The sequence below is a fragment of the Melopsittacus undulatus genome, chromosome 5 (assembly GCF_012275295.1).
Source record: "Melopsittacus undulatus isolate bMelUnd1 chromosome 5, bMelUnd1.mat.Z, whole genome shotgun sequence".
In the NCBI taxonomy this organism is placed as follows: Eukaryota; Metazoa; Chordata; class Aves; order Psittaciformes; family Psittaculidae; genus Melopsittacus; species Melopsittacus undulatus.
The window spans coordinates 10880859-10908344 of NC_047531.1; the positions used below are offsets into that span (position 1 = coordinate 10880859).

Below are 27486 nucleotides of genomic sequence, written 5' to 3' on the forward strand. Positions count from 1 at the left end.
CTGGGACACACTGTAGAAATTTATTAATGAGCTCATATGGGGAATAAAAACTTTATTTTTCAGATCTTGTCAGTGTTAGAAGTTGCTTATACTACAAATTGCAAGCTATGTAAAGGAAAAACAAGAGTAGTATTGCTATAAAAATGAATATGAAAATAAGGCTGAGAAATTATTACATGGAAGTGGCTGTCTAACACCTCTGCTGAGACACTGAGCATCACCAGGATGAACCAGGCATTTTGCCTGCAAATTAATACCATCGTATCAAGTTGGAGCCACTGTGTGGGTGAAAGCTAAACACAGAGCCAGTATGTCTGAGCACAGTCCTGTAGAGCTGGGAAGAGCCTCATCTCTGTCAATCTGAAATTCAGTAGGAGAGGGGGCAGAGGCTGTTTTTCTTTCCAGACCCCTCCAAAACACAGAGCAACAGAGTGAGAAAACTCTAAAGGGGAAAAACCCTGGTGATTTTGGCCCATCTCAGTCCTCAGGTGTAGTTTTTGTAAGTGCAAAACAAAAATGCAACAAACTCTTTGCGCTATGAGAACAGAGCTTTCTGGGAAGTTTTGCTGTTGAAGAGGCACTAGAGGAATTCATGCAACCCATACCACAAAGGCACCCAGTTACCACCACCACAGCAGGTGCTATAAAGAGCAGACAGAAACCAACACTGCTGTTTACTATTCAAGTGCACTGGTGTACTGATTATACTGATTTCATCTGCTTATAACTTTTCCAGATTTATCTGCCTGGGTTGAACACAGCCCATGCCAGGTGTCCGCCTCAGGCTGTTGGTTTTTTTCTGTTTGGCTCCATGTTTCTGTTTTCGGGTTTTGGCATTTTCAACTAGCACCATTCGAACACTTCTGAGAGTGAGACCAAAGAGAAAATAAGCTGGTTTGCTTTGAGAAATGTCTCATGCTTTGAAGTAGAGACGTACGGTTTGGCAAGGGAATAACTTTGTGTAGGAGATATGCCTTTTGCTTCCCTGTGACTATCTGCCCCAAACTGGAGGAGTTTAAGGTACCTTTGAAAAGTCAATACTTTTCATACTTGCAAGAATTTAGCTAAAGGTTCAGAAATCAGTATCTTCACGAACTGCATCAGTCAGCCTGCTCCTAGAGCTCATCACACTATGAAACTGCCACTCTCAGCAGACAGAGCACTCTGCATTCTGCCTTTGCCTCCCACCCCCACTGTCACTGCTGGCTCTGAGCTGCTCACAAACAGGGACTGAGATGTCCCCACACAGCAGCCAAGGGATGGAGAGCCAGTTTTCCAGTAATTACTGATCCCAAGTATTCTGCATGTAGATGAAGCCAGGCACTTTGAGCTGGGGGAGATGGGGCAAGAGAGCTCCTGGCTTTGGGTCTAGCAGGGGTGCAGTGGCCCAAACCCTGTCTTCCTCCCTCCCCAAATGCCCTCTCTAAGATGCTGAGCAGAAGGCTTGGCATATCTGTGTGCAGCCACACGGTTAAATGAAGTCTGTGTCCACCTGGACCATGCTGTGAAGGGGAATGAAGGCAAAGAGAGAAAGGATTGATAACGAAATCATAATAGGCTACACAAAAGGAGTCGAGGAGGGGAGAGACTTGAGTCAGGGCCAGAGGGTCGAGTGTTAGTGGAGATGGTGGGGAAGGAAACGGGAGGTTGGCACTGGCTGGCTAACAAAAAGGGACTGACCTGGAGAGAGAAGGAAGGGAGAAAAGGAGAGATTTTGATTTGGACAGCAGTCTCAGAGTGGATTATTAGGATTCACTGGATGTGGAAACTAAAATGAGGGACTGAAAGAGTAAAAATTGGAATTGGATGAAAGTAATGGGGTATGTCACAGAACCAGGGATGAGGAGGACCCAGGATGGGGGCAGAGAGGGAAACTGGGAGAGAGGATTTGAAGGTAACAAGAAGGAAAAAGCCACATTGGAATCAAGCAGATTTAAACTAGATTTGTTGGGGGAGGGGGGCACCCATCCATGCCAAAACTATCAGTCAGATGGCAGCACCTGTAATGAATGCTTGGAGAAATGCAGAGCTACTTCAGCTGCTTCAGCCAATGTGCCGGCTTCATTTGGAGCTTGGCTCAGTCACCTCTATGCGAACACCTATAGTATGGGGAATGAACAAGAGCAGTTAGAGATGCGGACATGTCTACAGGGATATGATATCACTGGAATCACGTGACGGGAGTGTTGGAATGGAAGGTTACAGGCTCTTTAGGAAAGACAGACCAGGCAGACAGGGAGGGGGAGTTGTTTTTTAAGTCAGTGATAGGCTGGAGAATATGGAACTCTTGTCTGGAGACTGATGAGCAGTCAACAGAGAGTTTGTGGTTCAGGGTCAAAGCGAGAACTGCAATGAAAAATATTATTATAGGGGCCTCCTACAGGCCATCCAATCAGGAGGACTGTATGGATGAAGCCCCTTATAGACAGCCTCACGCTCACAGGCCCTTGTCCTCATGGGGGACTTCAACCACCCTGACATCTGTTGGAGCAATGGTACGGCCCAGCACAAGCAATCCAGGAGGTTCCTCGATTGTGTGGAAGACAACTTCCTTCTTCAAGTAATAAAGGAACCGACGAGGAGAGGTGACATGCTTGACCTCGTGCTCACCAACAGGGAAGGGCTCATTGGAAATGTGATGCTCCAGGGCAGCCTTGGATTCAGTGACCATGAGATGGTCAAGTTTGAGATCCTCAGGACAGTGAGAAGAGCATGCAGTAAGCTCACTGCCCTGGACTTCAAGAGAGCTGACTCTGGCCTCTTCAAGAACCTGCTTAGTAAGGTTCCATGGGATATAGCCCTAGAGGGCAGGGGAGCCTAAGACTCTTAGTTGATATTCAAGGATCACCTGCTACAAGCTCAGGAGTGTTGCATCCCAAATAGAAGGAGACCTCTATGGATGGATAATGAGCTGCTGAGAAAACTTTGAAGGAAAAAAGAAGCTTATAGAAGGTGGAAGATAGGACTGATGGCCTGGGAAGAATACAGGGATGTTGCTAACAACAGCTCTAATGCCCTCAACACAAGAAAGACATGGATATGAGGAAGAAATTCTTTACTGTTAGGGTGGTGAGGTACTGGAATGGGTTGCCCAGGGAGGCAGTGAATGCTCCATCCCTGGCAGTGTTCAAGGCCAGGTTGGATGAAGCCTTGGGTGATATGGTTTAGTGTGAGGTGTCCCTGCCCATGGCAGGGGGGTTGGAACTGGATGATCTTGAGGTCCTTTCCAATCCTAACTATTCTATGATTCTATGGAGCTGTTGGAGCAGGTTCAGAGTAGGGCCACGAAGATGATGATGGGACTGGAGCACCTCCCATATGAAAACAGGCTGAGAAAGTTGGGGCTGTTCAGCCCGGAGAAGAGAAGGCTGCATGGAGACCTCATAGCAGCCTTCCAGTATCTGAAGGGGGGCTACAAGGATGCTGGAGAGGAACTCTTCATCAGGGACTGCAGTGATAAGACAAAGGGTAATGGGTTTAAACGAAAACAGGGGAAGTTCAGGTTAGATCTAAGAAAGAAGTTCTTTACTGTTAGGGTAGTGAGGCACTGGAATGGGTTGTCCAAAGAAGTGGTAAATGCTCCATCCCTGGCAGTGTTCCAGGCCAGGTTGGACTCAGCCTTGGGAGACATGGTCTAGTGTGAGCTGTCCCTGCCCATGGTAGGGGGGTTGGAACTGGATGACCTTAAGATCCTTTCTATTCTATGATTTTATGAAATTGTCAGTGCCTGTTTGGCTCTGGAATTTGGACTGGTCACCATGACTCCAATTATCACCACCCTCTGCTGTTAAGAAGCAGATGCGAAGCCTGGAGGCAAAGTACATGTACCCTCTTCCTTCTAAAGTGTCTCACCAGGAGGAAAAAAACACACAGCTATTAGTAGGTAGCACACATGCCAAATATTCATGCAGGGGAGTTAACTTTTTCAGTACCCTGATAAGGCACATCAGATTCATATGGCAGACCTTTGATTTTGAAATTGCTATCTTTTTGTAAAAACTAAAGGATATATGCACACAGAAAGTCCTTCATTAAGGGAACTGTCTAGAGGTTTCAAGGGTAAGAGTCATGAACTGGGAGAAGTCACGCTATGGTTATCTTTACCATGTGAGTATGCATGGTACAATCATTTGGCTAAATCTGCCACAATATGTCTGTGAGTTGCTAAACCTAAACTATTCCCAGGCAGTTACAAATTGTTTTTTCCTTTTCTTTTTCCTTGTTTTTTTTTGGTGTATGTGATTGCCTGCACATCCCACCTGAGCTTAGATTTGTTCAAGTGACAAGTGCCCATGGCTGGTATTGAAATCAATGAATTAATGAGAGCTGGACCTGAATATATCTCCACTGGGCAGAAGAGGAAGAGCTAGCAAAATATCCGCAGGGAAAGCAAGACTCCTGTAGTGCATAGCACTACATAGACAGGACTGTCCTGTGTTCCTTTAAGATCAGGGTAAAAAGTAGCCTGTATTTTTATGGAGCTAAATATATGACAGTTATGTTCATCACTCAAAACAAGCAAAGAAACTGATTTTATAGCCTCTTGAATTCTACAAGGGAAATAAGCCTGTCGGTGTAATAATATGTAAGATTAATAATATGTAAGATTACATCAAGTAAATATGTAGCTCTGTCTGCTCCTAATAAAATAATATGCTAGACCCTCCTCCCCCAATTAGGTAACCACTCAGCTAAAAGATGGGTAATAATATAAATTTTCATAATAATGTTCTCAGACATCTCAAATTAGGGACCCTTTGACTTTAATTTCTTTGTGCTTCAGTATAAAATGTGGACAATAAGGGACAATAATATTCCTATTATGAAGGCTATTGTGCAGATAAATACATTAATGCTTGAAAAGCCCTTAGGAAGTACAGAGATGAGTGTCACAAAAAAGCTCATGAGGAAATGAATGATTTCATCTTCATATCAAGGTTTCAGTAATGTGCAGTAAGAAAGACCTGGGGCCACACACTGCATAGAAAGGGTAAACCAAAATATTGAATAGCTTCTCATTAATTGAACACCATTCATCCACTGCAGCAAATGAGACAGGTCCTGTGGAAAAATGGGATGTGAATAGAGAATTAAAGACTGTATCGTAATGCATACACAAAACAGGAGTGAAAAGATTATTCTGCTGACCTTAATTCTGGCATCTTCAAACTTCTGAAAACATGACCCTGCAGCCTCAGTAGTGTTGTCTTGTTTTTAATACCATTTCTTATGTCTAACTGTATTTGTGTTGCTTAAATCATCATCCACTCATTTCTGATATTAGGCTTATTTGTGTGATGCTTTTCTTCCTCTTATCCTCTGAATATGGAACACTGTCCAGATATGCAAATCTTTGCAGCCTGACCTTGAGGAATAGTAGGAGTTTGCATAATTTAGAGTAGTGCAGTAATTGTTTGGCCTAGATGTCCAAAACATCTCTAGGGATACTTAGCATTCGTTCAGAAGACATAGCTATTGCTTCGCAACTTAAGGTCAGGACAAAAGTACCAACTTGCAGCAAAGGAGGTGGCAGCCACAGTTGCTGGTGCAGCACCAAGCAGGATGCCTTCAGAAATGCTGTGGGGCACACTCTGGACAGTGTGAGCAGCCTTCTCTGACACACAGTCCACAGAAACCAGGCTGAATGAGTGCCATCAAAAAGTACATTTGCAGGCTCAAGATGGGACAAGAGACCCTTTGGCTTCCTCTAAGTCTGGCTGCCTGATAAAGCAGATCACTTAATCGCTCCTTTTCTGCCACCTACTTCCAAATAGATTGTGTGCTGCACATTGGATCACTGCTACTGCTGAGGATTGTTTGTTTCTCCACTTTGGGCACACAGTTCTGAAGTGCATAAAATTTCATTATATACCTAATGTGTGCTGTACATTGTATATAGTAAAGCCCAAAGACCACCTGAGAAAAGCTAAAAGCAAAAAGCCATCCAAGAGGGATTATAGGATTATATACTTAAATCCATAGCAAGGTACATTAGAAAGAGATGTACACTGTTTTGTCATTTTCACCTCCAGGTGATAAAATGGATTAGCCACAAATTTCCACCGTTTAATTCCCTGTGTGGTACCTGATGTGGGACACAACATCATAGCAGAGCTCACTGAGCACTGATGGAGAGTGAAATCAAAGTTGTTTGTCTATGAAAGGAAGAGCTACAATATCTCCCCTGAAAGATGAAATAAATTCACAGTCCAAAATGACCAGTACCAGCCAGAAACGCTGCAATGCTGTTTTCTGTATTACTGTATAATGTAAATGCTGGAAGGGGTGCAAGCCATAAATGCACTGAGAAACACAGTGCTCCACAGGCTTCTGTGATTGTTGAAGAGATGAAAACAGTTGGCCAGGACAGAATAAAGGCTTCTTGAAGGTACGAGCCAAATTTGGCTGGCTGCAGAAGAAAACCAGATCTGCCAGGCTTGGGTCACTGAAGCCATGCGAGTACTTAATCCCAGGAGTGGGGCTCCAGCAGCAGCATCTGCCTTTGCTCTGTGCCTACCTCTTGTGCCACTGATGCACACTGATGTACAGTGTTGCTGGATAGGGGAGAGGATTGCCAGTGATAATGCCACTTTTAAATCCTTCTCCCTGCTGCCATGCTATCGTGCATGGCAGGACCAGCTGGCTACCCTCATGGTCTTTCTTCAGAGACAGGAAACTGCTTTGCAAAGGGCTGATTTGAGCTGCAGCTGTGGGCCCGGATCCTTCTCTCCCATATAGCCCTCATGAGTTCTTCAAACCACCCCCAGCAATCTGCTGCCTTAGAACACAGACTGACTTGCTCAGAGTTGGTCCTGAAAGTGGCTCTTTAACTCACCTATCTTCACCCAGAGAGAAACAGATTCAGTGCCAGGTGTAACTAAGTTCAGAGGCGCTGACAGCTCCTCCTCGCATTGGTTGATAATGGGTAGTACCCTCTGTTTCCAGCTGCCCTCCCTGCTAATGAAGCTGGAGATGAAGGCATACAGAGCCAGCTGTACTCATCACATACTACCTGAGGCTGTGTCGTTCTGGCACCAGAGGTATTAAGACAAGTTCAGCATTGCTGGCTGCTGTAGCAATTGAACAAGTGTTGGGGGAGGGAGGTGAAAAATACAGCTCTTTCCCAGTTTGATTAACATCATTTTTCATCTCTGTTCATACCATTTCAACTATGTGTTAATGCACCTACAGTACTCGTTGGCTCATGTAGGGCTCTAAGGAATCTTATTGAAAGATTATATTGCAAATACCACCTAGGTACCAAGAAGAAATAGAGAAGAGGTTAATTATTTGGGGACCAGTACAAAGCCAGCTGCAGCACACTACTGAGACTATTTGGGAGACTCTATACGCATGTTGATTTAGTTGCTTCACTGCTTCAGTGGGAAACAGAGATTCACACTGTGTCATGCAATGCCGGTCTCCAATCTGTCTGTCAGATCTGGTGTTATGCTGGGGAGTTTTTTCTCCCTAATGAGCATTACAGGACAGGCAGGCAAACATTGTCAGATTCCAGATTTTAGGTTCTGTCCTGTAGGAGACTAGAAGCCTGGTTGACTTAAGGCCACATTTACACAACACTTACAACCACAGGTGAGTAATTAAGTGTTAGTTCAAAATCAGAAACCATTGCAACAATAATTTCAAATTACTAAAAGCATTAGGGAATACTTTCCCTCCTCTATACATATGTGCATGAGTTACTTATTGGTGGGTTCAGTAAAGTCTGATTCTAACAGATGCAAAAATATCTCATCTATTCAGTAGCTCAAGACACTCAGTGATTAACTACATATGTTCTTTTTGTTATACAAAGAAAAGCAGCAGTTTTATAGCATGTTAGAAGAACTCAAGAGCAATAAAAATAATCATATCTTTTTGTTAATGTTTCATATAACAGTCTTCAAACTTTCTAAGGAAGTATAAACAGCTGCCATTCAATCAGCTTTGCAGAAATAATAGTCGGACCACCAATATCAGCATATTCTTGTTTTTGTTCCCCTCTTGATTAAGAGCAACCAAGTTGGTTTTGCTCCTTCTCCTTACTTCAACTAGTATTATTGCCAGGTGGATCTGTATGCCCAGGTACCACCTGTCACTATGTCCTGTAAATTCACTATGGTATGTAGCTAAATGTCAGATATGGATAGCCATAAAACACTTCAGGAAACACTCTACTTAGTGATGGCAAACTGAGGTTTATTTTTCTTTTCTTAACTCACATGGCTGCATTTACAAATTGCATGCAAGTCTATCACTTAGAATACAGCTGAACCAGTTCAGTCTCATTTCAGATTTTTCATTTTCTTAGACAAAAAACCTGGGTAACAACAGTTATTACAAAGCAGATTTTTACAATCAATCTATTCCAGAGCATTATTGTGGAAAGCTGAAATTATCTGAATGCCACCATTACTGTTATATCAACAAATATCACTGCATTATAATTGTAATGCAATGCCCATCAACCATACATCAAGAAAAAAGCCTGTCACACACTGATTATAGCAGAATTTGTGAAAAGACTCTCCTTGCAACTAAAGATGAAAACAGTTCCGTGAAAGACTTGCAAACCATTTCCAGCTTTTCTTGCTCCTACATTTCCATGGCTTCTGTGAATTTTAACTGGATGTGGTGGTTTCATGGGGCAGTAATGTGAAAATCCTAGGTCTGCTTTTGGAGAACTGCTTCCTTATGTCAGGCAAACATCTGCACTGCATAAGAAGGGCCTCAGTGCTACAGTATGGCACATACACATTGTCAGGGTAAAAGGGAATAACTGTGACAAATGAGAAACTTTTTCAGCTAAATCATTTTGTGTGTAGTCATCTCAGAGCCAAGAGGCTCCAGCTGGGACTGGTGCCTGATTATGCTAGAAGTTGTACCAAGTCAGACAGCATCCTTCTCTGAGCACCTTAGGGGCTAAGCAGACAATCACAGAACTAGCGAAAGAAAAGAACTACAGCTGTTCGTTTTCAGCAAATGAGGAACTGAGTCACAGAGCTAAAAAAAGGGCCAAGCTCCCAGCCAGTATAAATTGGCACAATAGGAGTCAGGTCAGCACAAATACATCAAGTTACAGCAGCTGAAGCAAACTCTGGAGTTGAATCTGTAATGCCTGAGAGAAAATTAATGCACCCAAGTAAGATTGAACCACCCGTAACCAGTGTAAAGGGTGAAATGCACTTATAAAATACTGTACTTCACATGTCTCGTTTGACAAAATCTACAGCATAATGTAATGATGCCAGTTATCAAACTAGACAAGCACAGAATGAAAACACTGCAATATAGACCAGAAAGCTCATTAAAAAGGTAGGTTATGTAATGTGCAATGAGGGACAAGATACATTCCCCTTTTCTCAAGGGGAAATGATTTTACTTATCATTTTCTCAGCCCAAAGTAACTGAATGACTTGAAAAAATAAACTGTACTTTATAGTGGGTTCTGGCAAGGGGGTCAAGGAATATTTCAGGGATTTAAAAACAAATCATACATCCAGTTGGATCTTGAAAATATTCCAACAGAAACATCTAGGTTTTAATTACACATAATAATGCTGCACTTTTACCGCACTAACACCCTTCTACATAAACACTACATATGCTTCCATCAAACTTAAAAGGTGTTTCCTTTCAAAACAAAACCAGAGGATTTCAAATGTATCATTTTATTCTCTGACCTATATGTATAGCACATTTCCACTCTGTTTGCCTTGTCCCTAACATGAAGGAGGTGTGGGTGGCCCATGCACTGGGTTGCTCAGAGCCTTATTTCCCTGAGAGTAGAGAGACAGGGACATTTCACTGTATGGGACACTGACTAGCTGCTTGTTTCTGAGATGTGAAATGCTCTGGGACCACACTAACTTGTGCCTCTAAGTACACAATAGCCAGGAAATAACCTACTCCCTTGATACCAGTCACAGAGAGAAGATACAGGAAAGCTAACAGAAAAGAGATGTCTGATGGGATGGAAGAAAGCAGAGCTCAGGAGAGCTAGTGTTCTGTGTTCAAAATAGAACAGAGAAAGACTTGATGCCCCTGAAATCAGTTCCTCTCACCAAAATAAAACAAAGCATTTGGGGATTGAGAAGTTCAATGCAGATAGAAATCTACAAGTAGCAGCTATTGAGGCAGATCCCAGAAAAGAAACAATTCTAGGATAGGCAAGGAGGACCTGTGTCTGACCGACTAGAAAGAAATGCCATGGTGCCAATAATGGCATAAGAAACAACATAATTCTGTTGGTTAAATAGTGTTTAGGAACGTACTCAGGTCAGTCACTTGAATTTGCAATAATTACAAATAAAGTGAAGCTGTAGATCAGTAACTTCCCTTCTGGTTCTTCTAATTCACTTTTAGTTTTCAGGATTATTTTTGAATGCATTACATCAGTGCTAATCAACATTTTCATGATCCATAGAAGGATAAGCATGTTGAAAGTACAAAAGAAGAGAAGAAAGTCTTTCCTACATGGGAAGTAATTGTGCTTGCAGGATGGAAAATCTATTACTTGCTACAGAAAGGTTTCTCCTAAGATTACCTCACTTGAACTTGTCCCTTCTCCTTCACAGATCTGCAGGCCATGGGAAGTACAATACCGCAGAGTCAACCCTCACAGTAGGGTTCTCCAGCAAACATTGCACAATTAGTTGAGTACAAGCGTGTGCTCAAAATGCTTATCCATTTTTGTAATGCTGTTTGACAGGCATGTCTAAAATCTGCTAGTGAAGAGCAATGTACTCTGAGCGGAATGAAACACTCCACATAATGCATGAAAAAAGAGTCCAGGGTGCATAGCTCTTCCCTGTAAAAGCTTGCCATACAGTAATGGCTGGGGGTACCAGTAATGGAGCTCAATCTGCTGTCGGTTTTACTAGTCATGAATTCCCATCCATCCTGACTCCTCCGAAAAACCTATCACTGGTCACCTAATCCTATGGCTAGGTTCCCAACTTGAAAGGGCAAGCAGTACATGAATAAAAAACCATAGTAAGTCCTCACATGCACAAATCCTGAATGTCAGAGAGGATGCAAAAGTTGTTTGCTAACATCACTAACACAGATGTTTCTCACTGGTTTCGACTTGTATTTTATGACTGTGTTTTCAATGTTACAAAACCCAGCAAAGGTATGAATGAAAGTACCCTGACACTCAAGTGCTTGTTTCTTCAGAAATTATTGTGCTGAATGGGAGGTTTTTAGAGGGACAGTTTCATGCAAAGTTTGTAACTTCCTTGGGAACAAACTATACATTAATACTTTTTGCTGTTCTGTTAGGAAACAAATCAAAAACCCCGCTCTTGAATCAAATGCACAGCTGAGAGGTTCTACTCTGACAGGAATAGCAAATATATCCTGCTTTGTCTACGAACACAACCTATTTCTTGCTTATCTGTTTCAAAGGAAAATTATTATACCTACATATTCTGCTTAAAATATATACCAAGGTTTTCCTCTAAGTTGTATATATTTAAATTAATTCTATCAAATTATTGAGTGTAAATCCAGTTAAAACTCACAGTTACATTATGTTTGTGAAGTTAAACAGATCTAAAAAAACCCCAACCCCCTAAAAATCAAGTCTTTACCTACTTTGTGTGGACAAGACTGCATTTTGACTCTTATCGTTTAACTATTCAAGCAAATTAGACCTTCTACTATGCACTTGATGTTATGGATGTTTTTTAATGGGCTCACACATCATACTAGATTTTAATCAAAGCAGCTTCTTCATTGGTGTAAAACTAAAGATAAATGGAACTCTCCCCACTTTATTTGTTAACATAAGCCCAGAGTCTGTTCCATTTTGCTGATAACAGTAGTGTGTTACTGTTTAACAATGACATGCACCAAACACAATTAACATTACAAATTAGCTTAATATCTCTATTTTTATTTTTTCAGGGAAATGCAAGGAACTAAAAGAGAAGCCACAGAAGAGCCTAAATACAGGCTTTCTTCAATTTGCTAACCTTCTAACTCTCTTATAAAGAAATGGTAGGTCACTCACTAAATGTTCTGATTTTTAACTGCAGCAGCAAACATTCATGTACAGTTACATGTTAAAGTAATTTACACACAAAACTATTAGGAAAAATGATTTGAAAAATTATTAATAAAAATAATCTGTCTGCTGATATCCTAATTCTTACATTAGCAGAGATCCAGCACTAGTCATATGGAATGTTCTTAATTATCTAACTCTCTTTGACCTTCGTTTCTTTCAAGTTACCCAGAAGGCCAAAATTCTGTTCTCCTTATTTACAATATATTATGTTATTGATATTAATGGAATTATTTTGGTAGCTTGGATAAAGATTCACATACAAGAGGTTTCTCAAAGAATCTTAGACCTAAGTGCTGTCTGGCTTCTGCTTATTCCACTCAGCCTCTACAGAGTTTCTGCAGTTTATTCAAGAATAAATTCTCCTTTTGAAATCAGAGGGTGTTTTCAGGTAGCTTTTAAACCACTCAGGTATTGTATCTGATTCTTCTGTCAGATAAAAAGTTGCCGTAAGTCACAAGAGTTGCAAGAGGTGATGCCATGGGACTTGTAAAGTGCTCAGCAAGGTAGCTACAGCGTGTAACTCCACGGTCATGCTGAAATACTCCACAGTCTTTTACAAGCCTGCAGAAACCTATAAAGGCTCACAAAAGACACTACAGACATAAAATAATTAATCTTCCCTGGACACATGAGGTTTAATAATCCAGCCACCGCAGGCTCCTACCCATTAGCAAAGCCACTAAGAACATGACACCAGAAAAAAAGAAGAAAAAGCAGTATATAGGTTAATGCATGAGTTTCTGTCTACTTGTTCAAACAGAGACATCCAGAATGTGGGATTATAACTTCATTTCTCATATTTACTCCTTCAATTAACAGTTAACCTTTTCATTCCACCTTTGAGAGAGCTAAATATGTGAATTTTTCACTAAAATAGTAAAAAGGTCTATTACATGATAACATCATTACTACATATCCAGCGCTAACATGTGTGGTCTTGCACTCAGTCTGAAATGAAGGCTAATAATACAATGATGCCCATGTGATTGCTCTGGGTGCCAAAAATATACATGTGTTGGCATCATGCCACCTCAATTATCAGGGCATAATTAAACACATTGTAAAAATTACTAATTTTATCACTCCCATACTGTGGGAAAACAACTTGTAGGGCTTTTACTTTCTTACTTTAAGCAAGCACTTGTCCTTTAAAATGACCTGGTGCTCACCTGATGCATTGGACTGATACATTGAACTGCATTCAATCTGTTGTTTTTCAGAGAGAAAAATATGAAATCTCTACACTTACAAAAATCTGGTGTTTCTATTTAATACTGGATAAAATGTTCTGATAACCAGGACTGGGATAGAGACCTCTGTGCTGCCTCTCAAATAGCTTAAAAGGGGTGTTATCTTTGATATGCTGTCTTAGACCCAGTGAAACTTAAATTCCTTTCAAACCATGGCCAAGCAGCAGAGGAGACACCAACCTGCCTGCAAAAGTCAAACATGCTCTGAAGAGTCTCTGTGATCAGAGAAATGCTACTTTGGGCTTTTTTACCAGCTTTGGAAATAGCTGAGAAGGATTCTTGCGGAGCTGCAGCTCTGGACTCAAGAGAAATCACCCTCATAACCCTTTTTCTGCATCTAGCTTAAGGGGTGGTTCCTCTCAGCCCATCCTGTTAGATCTGCTTATTCTCAGCGTAGAGAAACATGCAACTACGGGGCCTGCTGTTTCTGCTGTAGATGTTTAAAAGCACCCCAACTATATGACCTCTCCACTGAATATAGAGATACAGTGATTAAAATCAGGTGGAGATGTATACACAGTAGCCATCTAAAACAGGCACTCAGGATCCCTTTGCTCTGTGGAGGTCAGATATGAAACAATGAATCACAGTGAGGTTGTTCTAAGTAGGAACACAGCCTGAGCCAGAAGCCAGTCCCACTATCCACGATGTCCTGTTGTAGTCCTACAGCTTTCTCCATGATCAGTTTGCTTTCGGTTGTCTTAATATCTTTTGTGGTCATAACTTTCACACCTACATTTCAGTCACATGTCTGTCTTCTACTCTGTCTCTTATCTGTGCATGTCTCCCTGACCCATCCCCTGAATACTCAGTGAATTGCTCGGATTGGAAAGCCTTTGCAACTAGAAGCAGCCAGAGTTTGTTGCAGGGTGGAACCAAAGGTAAAAAGTTCACATACCCTTAAGTATCACTCATGTCTGCCTGTATAAGGTTTAGCTGTCAGTGTTCTCTTCTTCATGTCTGCTTGGGTTATGCCTAGTTGAAAAAAGGTAGCTCTTCAGGGCAGAGACTGCTTGGACCTTTATTCCTTTCTTATGCTCTACATAGAGCTAAATTATAACAGTAAGAAGGCAAAGATGACCTTTACAATTACATGATCATTTTTTCACAGCACTGAGAATGGATATCTAAATTCAATTGGTTTTCACTTGTTGCTAAACACAGTAACACAGTATTAAGGCAACAATTCAGAGGGACAGAAAATGCTTATACTCAAAAATCAAATGAGATTTCAACTGTGCTTAGTTAGCATCAGCCTCAAACAGAAATTGCTTAATACTAAGTGGTTTGGGTTTGTTTTGAGTCTTTTTTCTAATTTTTACCATTTTGTTGCTAAAGCTTGTTAAGTTAGAAAAAAAATCTGTGAAAAAGACAACCCTCTTCAAATTTCTACAGATGGGTAATTCTATGGCATGCTTCAATCAAAGAATCATGATTCTGATGGTCTTCACTTGTGATTTATACTTTGCTCTCTCAAGCTGACCTTATGGCAGTAGCAATGCAATAATGCTAGAACTACACTGTAAATAAAAAATGCCAACTTTGTTGCACAGTCCAAATACATAAATTTAAGTAGCTCCATCACACAAAGCACAGTAAAAATGCAATTAAAATAAGGGTCTTGCTTTGTGTTGTAAAAATATGAAGCAGTATTTGAGACAGGCTTTTTCACATAAAATTCTCACCTATATTCAAATTCAGCAACTCCAAGGTCAAAATACTGGAACTTCATTTTTCAGAGTCAAAAGGATGGTTTAATTATTATTTGATATGAAGACAACTGTGTTTCTCTACCTTGCATACAATATCAAATTCAATATAGCTTAATACATCATGTATTTTCATTCATGCTTTCATTACAGCCCTCTGAAGTACAATCATTTATTATACATTCTCTTGAATCTCTTTGAAACCATAAATAAAATATGAAGTACAAAGGGAGAGAGAAGAAAAAGCCTCAGAAATCTTGCTAGGAAAAAATATTCCCTTTCTTATCCTCCTTGTTCTAACCATGAAACTCCGTGAGCACTGAGCAGTAGTGGACATTGGAAAACAAAACCGACGATCAGGCCTTATGCAGCTTTAATGACCTAGTACAGCAGTGATAAATTCTGAGTGCACCAGGGTCACCTCTATGATGATTACCCAAGCAATAGATATCTCATTAGAGAGAACTAAGTGCCTCAGAAACGATCTTTGCTAGTGGAGTTAGTAATATATTGGAGCTAAAGTTCTCATCACATTCTTTGCTAAACTTCTGTTCAACAGTCTACACGTGCCTAGGAATAGCAAAAGTCACTCCAGCCTTCAATGCTCCTTTCAATGGCCTCAGCCCAAATGACTTAATTTTTCACAGAGTATTGGGTGAGTTATCCACACAAGGCTCAGACCATAGAAAAATGCAAAAGGTAGAGTGCAGCATCACTTGAAGAAAGCTTTGGGCCACCTACTTGTGACCCAGATTTCTTTACTAACAGCAGCTAGATTCAAAGAAGACATCAAGCAGACTACAGGGAATCATCTCCCCTGTTAACCTCACTGGCAGAAGACATTACAGTACATGGACCTGTCATCAAAGTAAAGAAATCTTCATGTGAAAGTGGAAGGTAGAATCTTTGTAGCAAATACTGATTTTCATCTATTAAGATGTGGTACTGTGTATATGCCTAATAGTATAAATGCTTGAAATATGGAAGTCTTTCTTTCTTGTTTGACCAAATTTCTCTCATTTTCCTACAAGAAGCTGAACTTACAGAACAACTAGCTTCCATCTCTTTTTCTGAGGTAATGTTTTCAGAAAACACATTCTAATTTGGAAAGTCATGCACTGCTTACCTGCTAATCTGAGAAGGCAAATCAGCATTTTTTTTGCAATGAAAGGCCAGTGGCCTTTTTTGTAGGGACACTGAAAATGGTTTATAATGGTTAATACAAATAGTCATTGCAAACCAAACATTTATTTACCTTTATGTTGCATTAGCTAAACACCATTTGCTCTAGACGAAATAAAGTGACTAGACAGCCTCAGCAGCATGAATGAAAAATTAGAAGAGTGTACCTGCATGACAATAAGAAGGTCAAACACCAAGATGAAAGAAGCCAAGAAGGCTCTTGAGACTTCATCACTTGGCAGAAATCCACGATTAAGCTTGTCCCAGCTGATCCAGTCAGTAGTGATGACAAGCACAACTACAGAGGTCAGCGTAAATAGAACTGTCCTGTAAGGGAAAAAAGAATAGTTCAGAGAGAATATGATAGTAATGAAGATGCATCATTCTATTTTCTCTGTCTTCTAATGGTCAACTAGTGCTTTAGCAACCCTTTTCTGCTGATGAAAAGAGATTGAAGACAATTAAGTGTACAAACAAATCATTTAATTCAAAATAGGAAAGCAGTCAGCTGTATCCTTAGTAAAAACAAATTTAGGAGCTGGTATTAAGCATTCTGCAAAATCAGGCTGGAGTGTATCATTCTTGTTCTTTATTCCATATACTTCACTGAAGATGCAAACCAATTAAGTAAAAGAAGGAAGAAGTAAACTATTATAATGTACCAAGGACTGTATGATCTAGGCCAGATTCAAATGAACAATTTGAGAGAACATTTTCTAAAGCACCAAAGACATTAGAACCTTTGAGAGGTTTTTTTTCAGCTGTAGCAGCTATGGGAGACTAACTGTGAAGTCTAATTTTTATATAGAAACACATCTGTATGAAATAAATGTTCATTGCACTAAATTAATCTTTAGTAAATTCTGGGGGTTGTAGAAAGATTTTGCTTCATGTCTCCCAAGATGTCCTTTGCACGAGTTTTAAACATATCTTATGGTATTTATAAGAAGTCAGTGAAGGGTGCATTACAAAAGTAATAAAGCCTCATATGAAAGCTATGAGAATTCCAGAAGACACATTTGGTTAATTCATACAGTTTTGCAATATGGCATTTAAGAAAATATCTAAGTTATCCCCCCAAAATAGCTCTGCATCATTTCCAGCAGCACTTTGGTGATATCCTTCAGAGTTGGCAGCAATGACTGATTGAATTCCTGGTACTGTGGAAGCAGGCAAATTTAGCCAGTAATTTGAGGGGGAGCAAGGCTTCTCCCAGTAGCCACAGCTGTCAGTAAGTCTGTGCTATAATAGGGGTATATCAACATCTGAATGCACACACGCAGCTAAATAATTGTGGCAGGGTAGAGGTTTTTTCTACAGCAATAAAGTCTCATTTTCTTCAGCTACCGAAGGCTGTAAAACAACATGAAGTCTATTTCCCATGACACTTCCAAACAGGACAAATACTCAACAGAGTAAAAGAAAAATCGGTACACCAGTAGTCACAGGATATCAGTCTATACATAGTTCTTTCTATACATCAGCCTTGGCTGTGTCTGTGTAGGAAGGGAATATAAATATGCACATAAGCAGTAGTATACACATTTGGGCTCCTAAATATTATTCTTCCGTTGCATGATGGGCTGTGCTTTTTCACAATGTAATGAGACACAAAATGACACGACTGCTACCACTTTTACCTTTGAACATCTATTTTTATTCTTAATAAATAAATTCAGTTATACTCAGCGCCGTGGTTGGCACCATAACAGTATCCCTTGAGTGTATTACCAGCATCTGGGCAAGGAAAAAAACCCAAATGAGGCACATTAGACTTAATTAGACCTAAGCAATATTCAAGCCTGCTTATCCCCAAAACTCTTGCTTAGCTACCATTTCACCTGTCAGTACTTAAACCTGACTGGCTTTTCTACAAGCTCCACTTTGGCACATACCCAGAATGGTTCACTTCAGAAAAGCAATTCATTACAGTGTTTTTCTCTTGCATATAGTCTCTTGAGACCCTCAAAGGTGGCTTTTTTTCCACTATTTCACCTTCATATCTGAAATCCACATGGAAGTAAATGTTCTCCCTTCAGCTGAGAGGTTCTCCAGAAAGAACAGTCCTCAGTGCTTGTGTGCCAGCTGGTGCAGAGTGCCCTGGCTGTTGGGCACACTGGTTTTGCTCCTACTCTTTCTGAGGAACCCATATCTCCTGGTGCATGGTTAATTTAGAACCATAATTCAAGTCCATGTGGTTCGCTATGGGAACAATGTACCCAGAAGTTATACTAAACACTATTCTTCTTCAGTCCTCTTGAATTATGCATTTGTCTTTTGGAGAAAGAGTTCAAAGCATGGAATGTCAGGCTTTGGCATGTATGCAAGCAAAGGCAAACATATTTTTATGCATGCTTCATTGGCATGCATGCAAAGACCAGTGTGTGTGTGTGTTCAAGCCCTGATTTCCTTGAGGAAATGCATATGCACTTAAAAAACTGCTTTGTTATTCATTCTGAAATGTCAAATAGGGAGGGAAGAAAGAAGAAAATTGGCTGCTAATGGAATAAGGAAATATGAAACCAATAAAATAAGTTAGAAATAGACTTTAGAAATTATTGCATTAAATAGCGTAATTAGCACTCAGTTGTATTTTTGACCTATGACACTGGAACACAGCAAGAAATTCAATGCACGTTTTTGGAGTTGTTATAAACTGAGTTTGTCTGGGTTAGAGTTCAGTTCACTTCTTGTGAAAGTGCAGCATTGCCCCAGTGTCCTGGGTAGTAAGAGAAACTGAGTATTTCATTTAACTTGACATAATTGTACCAGATGAACCAGTGTGAACTACCCTGCAATATTTAGGCCAGTGTACTTTGCTCTTTATTCTGGAAATGCAGATTACCAAGAAAAAGCTATGCTACCAAACTAGTCACTGCATTGCTGGCAGGACCTATCCATCTTCTGCTTACAGAAGGGCTATGAGGGGGAAAGCAAGCGAGGATTGACTCTTCTCTGTACCAGACATGAAGAAACACAACTTCCAGCTTTGCTTCAGAGGAAATTCGCTTTTATATTTCACTTCTAATTCTAGCTTACTGTATTCAATGATTATATGCCCTATACACCTATTCAGCTACAATAACACATATTTTACAACCTACCTCATACTTTTCAAGACACAAGGTTGTCTTTTGAAGAATAAAAATAATAATAATTTTAAAAAGTCTGCAAACCCCTCACTACCCAGGCTAATTGCTCACTGAGAAGTTAAAATTACTAGGTAGGTCCAGAAAAGTCAATACTGTGCCTTGTCATTGCCAGTGATGATCCAAAATCCTCGGTTCTACGCTGAAATATGGGAAAGATTGAAGAGAGGGATTTTTACTGCCAGGAACCTCTCAAGAAGCAGGTAACGTTTTGTACTGCATCTCTATGATCTTTGATAGCCAGGGCTGTTTGGTCTTGAATTTGTCAAGACAAGTCACTCACGCCAAACTGAATCCACAGCTGCTGACCCTCATTCGACAACAGAACATTGATTTTGTCCTCACAGATGTAGCAAGAGTCAAAACAGATGTCTTTGGCTTCTGCACCTTCCCACAATAGCACTTCCTTGGACCATGATCTTTGACCAGGCTGAACAAGCACTTAGCATCTGTCACCCAGCATCTTATACACTACAAGATGTTATGCACAACATAGGCCAGAAGTTTGAGCAGGATTTTGTCACTGACAGTGGCTACAGACAATCCCTTATAGCAGACAGGGTCATAACCTCAGCCTTGCAGACCCTAACACACAGAAATGACATTTCTGGAGGGGAAAGGCTGTGACATCTCATTTTCCTTTACACTATTGTAATCAGTAGTATGTACAGAACATCCATATGCAACAGGCCATCCTCAACAAGCTATGTCAAGGACCTGGCATTGATTTACCTTGAGTGTTTCCACACTACAGTCTTAGTGTTCAAGAACACAGCTATTACCCTCTGAAGTCTGCACAACCCAACCCTAGACAAGTTGTTTGGTGTGCTACATCATCTGTCACATGCTCCCATGACAGATGTCATTCATAACTTTGCTTACTTGAACTTTGCAGAAGTCTGAGATCCTGGTCACCTATGAATCTTCTATTTGCTCAGTGGAGGTCATAGTTATGAGAATAGAAAAGGACTGTCACTACAGCAAAATGCAGACCCTGGTGGATAACAGGTTTACATTAAATGCTTAGCAAACAGGTCATCTTTGATTCAGGGCAGTCCAGTATACAGGTACTGATCCGCATTATATGCAGTGCTGCATATTCCCTGCTGTTTCTGGCATATTCCTGATGGAAAATGAGAACACCAGTCCATAATTGGACAGATATGGATTATCAGTCCACAATTATGTTTTTTATATGCCCATAAATTTCACTGCATGCTTATGGAGCTTGCACTGGGATGCTTTGCTATGAAAATATAGACTTAATTTGTTCACCTAAATACAAGCTTCCTAAACCCTGTTCCCATTAAGCAAGCATGCAGTGCTCTGCATAGCTTCTGATGAAGAAGGAACTCTGCTAACAGGGCCATCACTGGAAACAGTGGTCTTCATTTCTCTGTCAGAGTCCATACACACCTACATTGCCTACATACTTAATGACCATCATGCATATTATCATAGCCCTATTTCTGCCTGTTGGGCTGAAAATATCACACCCTTCTTTTAAACACCTCTTGCTCTTTCAGAAAACACACACAAAAAACTCCCATCTCCCCAGACTTTCTGTCCCTCTGCTCCTTGTGTATAATGCCTGAGCTGTCACTCGGCACATCCAGACCAGAGATCCGGATGGATTTTCCTACTAATTCTTCAAATAAAAATCCTGTTGTACAGGCAAGTAGCTCTTCATCACCCCTCCCTTGCTACTCCTCTTCCCTCACCCTCTGAGGGAAGTTCTCATGGGGCTTTCTAAGATATTCCCTGCTGGTGTCCCAGTGCCCAGATGCCCTGCATGCCACACTGTGGCCAGAGGGTGAAAAAGAACCAAGAAAACTTAAATCAGAAACACAGGTACGTCAAATAAACAAGACATACTTACAAAGGGTAATGAAAAACATAACCTGGACACAAACACCAAGGACACAAAGCCAATGCAACCTTGCAGCAAGGAAAAGCAACAGAAGCAAAACTTCTGAGTAAAACTGGCTAAGTAAGGCCAACACATTCCCTAGGAAATAAAATTAGAATAGTGTGCATTTGGGTGAGCAAAGCTGTGCCCTTCTTCATCAGATAACACTCTGAAGTTAAAGTGTTAGGTCTACCTGCTTTCCTCCACTCCAAAATATTGATAATAGGGTGGAATTTCATAAAAAGCTCTTCCAGAAGTCTAAGATTAATACAAAATGTTCAGTGAAAAAAAAGCAAAACCAACAGTGAATAATCCATCCAGTGCTGTGAGGAACTAGGCTTTTTGGTATGAGTCTTTGCTATAGTTTTTCCCCAGCAGATGTTTCCATTCCTACACTCTGGGCTACTTCATGGGTGATGACACTCAACAACGGCAAAAGTAAAGATGATTTTCTCTATTGCCTCCAGCCAAGATGATTGATAGATTGTTTCCATTTCCGAATGCAGGGACAACCAGTGATACACAACTTCCTGGGATATGAGAAGCAGGAGCTGCCACACTGCTTGCTGGACACAACTGTGTTAGTAAATAAATTCCCAAAGGAGTTTTGTAAGCTCAGTCTGGCATGGAAGACACTCTAAGATTCTGCAGACTCCCTTATAGGGCTGCTCTGTCAATGCCCTCATCTTTCTTACTGCAGACATTGTCCTTGCCCTGCCTGACTAGTTCATAACTCTTCTCCCTTTGTCTTGAACCTGCACAATCTTGAGCTTATGAACTGCAAGCTCTTTATGAGTGGGATGAGCCCAAATTAGTCTGTGGAGAAAGGCAATTGATGTATTGCTACATCATCATGGCAGTGAAAAAGCACTGGTATTTGTGAAGGGGCACACTGCTGTTCCGTACAGCTCCATTTACTTTCTCTTTGCCTGCAGGATATCCAAAACAGCTAATGCTTAAATAACATCTACATCAGCTGCAAACACAAGATGAAACAGTTCAGGGAAGGTAAGAAAAAATGTGGAAAATTAATTAACACAAGGCCCACACATCTCAATGAACTCCAGTTACAGGAAAATCCCTTTTTCCCCTCAGTTGTTATTTGGACCATGGTTGAGGCTGGGCAGTAAAGCAGCACATACAGAAACAGTGAGACTACCCAATTAACTACAACATCAAATATGGGCAGCTATATATGGCATAAAGCCTCATGAAAGAATAACAATAGGTCTTCATGGTCATTTGGACAATGCTAGGAGCATAGACAATTTTCAGCTGGAAATTGCAGCTTGAGCTGTAATTGAAATAGAATCACAGAATCATAAAATAGTTAGGCTTGGAAAGGACCTTAAGATCATTCAGTTCCAATGCCCCTGCCATGGGCAGGGACACCTCACACTAAACCATATCACCCAAGGCTTCATCCAACCTGGCCTTGAACACTGCCAGGGATGAAGCATTCACTGGGCAACTCATTCCAGTACATCACCACCCTCACTGAAAAGCCCCAACTTTCTCAGCCTGTCTTCATACAGGAGGTGCTCCAGTCCCCTGATCATCCTCGTGGCCTCCTCTGGACTTGTTCCAACACTTCCATGTCCTTTTTATGTTGAGGACACCAGAACTGCACACAATACTCCAAGTGAGGTCTCACAGGAGCAGAGTAGAGGGGCAGGATCACCTCCTTCGACCTGCTGGTCACACATCTTTGGATGCAGCCCAGGATACAGTTGCTTTCTGGGCTTTAAGCGCACACTGAAGCTGGCTCATGTTCATTTTCTCATTGACCAACACCCCCAAGTCCTTCTCTGCAGGGCTGCTCTGAATCTCTTCTCTGCCAAACCTGTAGCTGTGCCTGGGATTGCTCCAACCTAGGTACAGGACCTTGAGAAAACACTGTGTGCCAGAGCAGAAGATGGGCTTCTCTGAAACACAGTGCTGGGTTCTGGAGAAAAAGCTTTGAGAGACTAAGCCAGGAAGAATGGCATACCTATGCTTTGCAATCTACTACAACTGATGTCAAATGCTGGTGCAAACTGAAGACTTTCTGGCTTAATTTCGGGGTAAGGGAAGGCCACGTCCTTATGTTTTGGTGTGCTTTTTAATTCCAATATGACAACCACCAGCCCTCCTGGTCAAAGTTTTCCTGGAAATATATGTAAACTGCCCATGCAAGTGCATATAGGCTAATCACTCAGTGACATTATGGGCCATGACAAAGGCATGGAAATGGGAAGACTGGCTTGCTTGTCCTACTTTAAATCAGAATGTCAAGCATGAAGTTACTGATGTTCTCCCAAGTCTTAGCTGAGAGAAGACACAATTTACTGCAGTGATCTTATGTCCTGGCTGCTTGGAACACCCTCATCTGCTGTTTTGAGTGTCCTACCTCCCACATCAGGAAATTCCTAGGCAGAGTTGATGATTCCTGACTCATCCTCTGGCAGCCCCTATGTGGTACCACATAACCATTCTTAGCACATCCCCTCCAGACCTATGCCACAAGTACCTTTGACTCCATGCAGCCACATCTTCAGGATGTGTTATTTGTTTGTACTGAATTGAAAACTAAAAAAAAAAACCAACAGAATTTGTCCCTGGAAATATAAAGACAAGCTAAGAAATGAATACAAGTTCACAAAACATTTAATGCTGAAAGCAAGAATTGTTTCCATTCTTTTCATGTCTAAATCAGCAGGGCAGTTTACTGAAAACAAGTCCTGGTCTGTGATGGGACCTCGTTTCTCAAACTGTCACATAGTGAAAGTGAAGTTTTTCACTGCTCGAATATCAAATACAATTCTTTGCACAACCATACGTAAGGGGAAGATAGTACTACCTTCAATTTACCAGCAACTTTGAGGTGCTCATTGTTAGAGATACTTAGAATCTTCTTGTCTTGCGTGACCCTATGCCAAGTTTTCTATGAAGCTACAGCTTTGATGTTCAGCTAGTAAGAATTCTGCTAAGATTGACTGAAGAGATGAAAGAAAAACTTTGGCTATTTTCCTCATCTTCATTTTGTCTCTCCCAAGAGGCAAAAAGCAGTATTTTGCCCTTTGACAACACCTTTTCCAGATAAAAAAAACCCTACCTGTGCTTAGTCAAAAGTAGCATTTACAGAACTTTTAATCACACTTTCACACATAATCACCACTAAGCCAGGTTATTTAAAAACTTAAACATTGCTAATAAGCACTCCAGGTATTGCTATGTACAGTTGGGACAGAGGACATATTAACAAAGAAACGAGATCATAAATTCTGCACTCCTGTTACTGTTCATTAAGTAAATGAGCATATATACTTAACAAAATAGAGTATAACATACATATGAATTTATTAAATAAAGAAAATTAACTAGCATATAGTCCAAGTATATTTAAACTAAATAAAATTACCTGGCAGTTAATCAGTATTCATCAAAACGTTTGGCTTCAGATGGTATTGTAGGAAACAGAAATGGAATTCTAATCAATGTTTCATAAATGACTATTTGTATTTTCAAAGAATCATAGAATTATAAAATTGTTTGCATTGGAAGGGACCTTAAAGATCATCCAGTTCCAACCACCCTGCCACAGGGCACAGGCAGGGACATCTTGCATTAGACCAAGCTGCTCAAGTCCCCATCCAGCCTGGCCTTGAACATTGCCAGGGATGGAGCATTCACAACTGCTCTGGCAACATGTGCCAGCACCTCACTATCCTCACAGTAAAGAATTTCTTCCTAATATCTAATCTAAATCTCCCCTCTTTCATTGTCAAGAGTGTCAAGTCCCTCTGAATGGCATCTCTTCCCTCCAGTGTGTTGACCGCACCACACAGCCTGGTGTCATCGGCAAACTTGCACTCAATCCCACATGTTGTGATAAAGATGTTAAACAGTGGTGGTCCCAATACCAACCCCTGAGGAATGACACTTGTCACTGATCTCCACTTGGACATCAAGCCATTGACCACAACTCTTTGTGTGTGACCATCCAACCAATTCCTTATCCAGAAAATGGTTCATCGATCAAATCCACATCTCTCCAGTTTAGAGACAGGGATGTCATGCAGGACAGCATCAAATGCTTTGCACAGTTCCAGGTAGATGATATCAGTCAGTCTTCCCTTATTGTAATTCAGAAGGCCACCAAATTTGTTAGGCACCATTTCCCTCAGTGAAACAACGTTGGCTGTCACCAATCACCTCTTTATTTTCCATATGCCTTAGCATAGTTTCCAGGAGGATCCACTCCATAATCTTGATGAACACTGAAGTAAGACTGATTGGCCTGTCTTTCCTGGGTCTTCCTTTTTATCCCTTTTTAAACATGGGAGTTACATTTCCCCTTTTCCGGTCAGTGGGAACTTCACCGCTCTGTCAAGACTTCTCAGACATGAGGGATAGTGGCTTAGCCACTTCACCTGCCAGTTCCCTTAGGACCCACAAATGCATCTTACCAGGTCCCATGGACTTGTGCTCCTTCAGGTTCCTTATACAGTTTTCAACCTGGTGTTCTCCTGCAGTGATTCTTCATTCTCCCTGTCCCTACCTTTGCCTTCTGTGACTTGGGAAGTGTGGTCAGAGCACTTGCCAGTGAAGGCTGAGGCAAAAATGTCATTGAATACCTCCAGCTTCTCCATATCCTGGGTAACCAGGTCTCCCATTTCCTGTCAGAGAGGGCCCACATTTTCCCTGGTCTTCCTTCTATCACCAATATGCCTGTAGAAGCTTTTACCTGTTGCTTTTGACATCTGTGGCCAGATTTAATTCTATCAGGGCTTTTGCTTTCCTAACTTGATCCCTGGCTGCTCAGATGATTTCTCTGTATTCCTCCCAGGCTTCCTGTCCTTGCTTCCCCCTTCTGTAGGCTTTCTTTTTATGTTTAGTTTGTCCAGGAGAAAGGTCACTTCCTTCAGCCTGAAGCCTGCACTGCAGCCTCTCCATTCAGCAGCTCCATTTGGGTGCAGGCATTGGCCACTGCTGGGGTAGATGGTGCAGCATTTGCTCTTAGATAAGTGCCCACCATCCTACCTTGAGGGTCAGGGAGGATGAATGACCTTGACCTGTGCAGATGGTCACAGAATGGTGCCTGGTTTCTGGATTATGTGGATATTCCACAGTGGCCAGTGGAATGTTGCTCCTTTGAAGACATGCCTGTCTGCATGATTTGCCATGTGAAGTGTCCTGGCAGGTCTTGGTGCTCCCCTGGGGTTTCCTTGGCTCAGGAAACACCCCCTGTATACCACGATCCCCTGCTCCTCTGTGAACGTGCCTGCTCTGGAGGTTGCAGTGGTTTATAAACTAAACGTTTCATGCATGTGCCAATATAGTTAGGAATACCATGTGAAAGCAAATGCAGAAAGAGGAACATATTTTATGGCTCTTGATATTTAAAAACGCTGTCTACTCCTCAGGAAAGAAAGATCATCCATCAAGTTAAATACTCTCCACAACTTTTACTCTCAGAATCAACACTGGCCAAACATGCCATCGCACAGTGTACAGTAACTGTAAAGAACAATGTTACTGCAGATGTTCACATGCAAATGTCAACACTTTATTTCACTTGTTTTAATTAAGAAAGGTTCTGTTGTTAAATCTGTCAAAATTAGTGACTCTAAGCCCATTCAAAATAACATATTTAGTCTCCCTGCTGCTTGGTGTAAGCACCACCTCTGCAATGAAGCAAGTGTAAGGGAAAGAAGCTCTGCTGGAGAAAAGCATCTGGGTTCTCAAGAGCAGCACATATGAATGCCTCCAGCTGTCCACTGCTCTTCAGCCCTTGTGGGACAGAGGGGTTTTTCCATCTTATTTTCTCCTTCCCTGTCTGCAGGGGGGTGTGGGGTGTGTATAGAGCAGCTTGATGGACATCTAACCTTCAGCCAAGGTCAACCTACCACAACTGCTAATACAGGCACACACCAGAAGAAGTCTCATGCGAAAAAAACCTAGGAATATTTGGAAAACTAATTACATTGGATCTCTTTTGTTAAAACAAGCTGCTTGTTCCCCTGATGGGGACAAATATGAGGCAGAGCTATGGAATACTATTGCCAGATTTTAGAGAGCCACACACAGCATGCTCTGCAGGCATAAATAAGTCGCAGGAAGTTTATTAATGTAGATTACCATCAAAAAGACTTAATTATCTGAAGTTAAATACCAGTAGAAGAAAATGGTTTATAATTCAAACGTTGACTTGCATTATCTCTTTGAAGAACTT

The 27486-nt window shown here is 41.1% G+C and overlaps 1 protein-coding gene across 1 annotated transcript in view; it reads right to left on the reverse strand.

The window, feature by feature from the left end:
- Positions 1-27486, reverse strand: part of TMEM117 (transmembrane protein 117) — a 224719-nt gene that overhangs the window by 31974 nt on the left and 165259 nt on the right. Inside the window, exon 6 of the mRNA XM_034062987.1 lies at positions 16382-16541. Within this exon, the coding sequence (XP_033918878.1) occupies positions 16382-16541 (160 nt within the window). The remainder of the gene's footprint in view (positions 1-16381; positions 16542-27486) is intronic.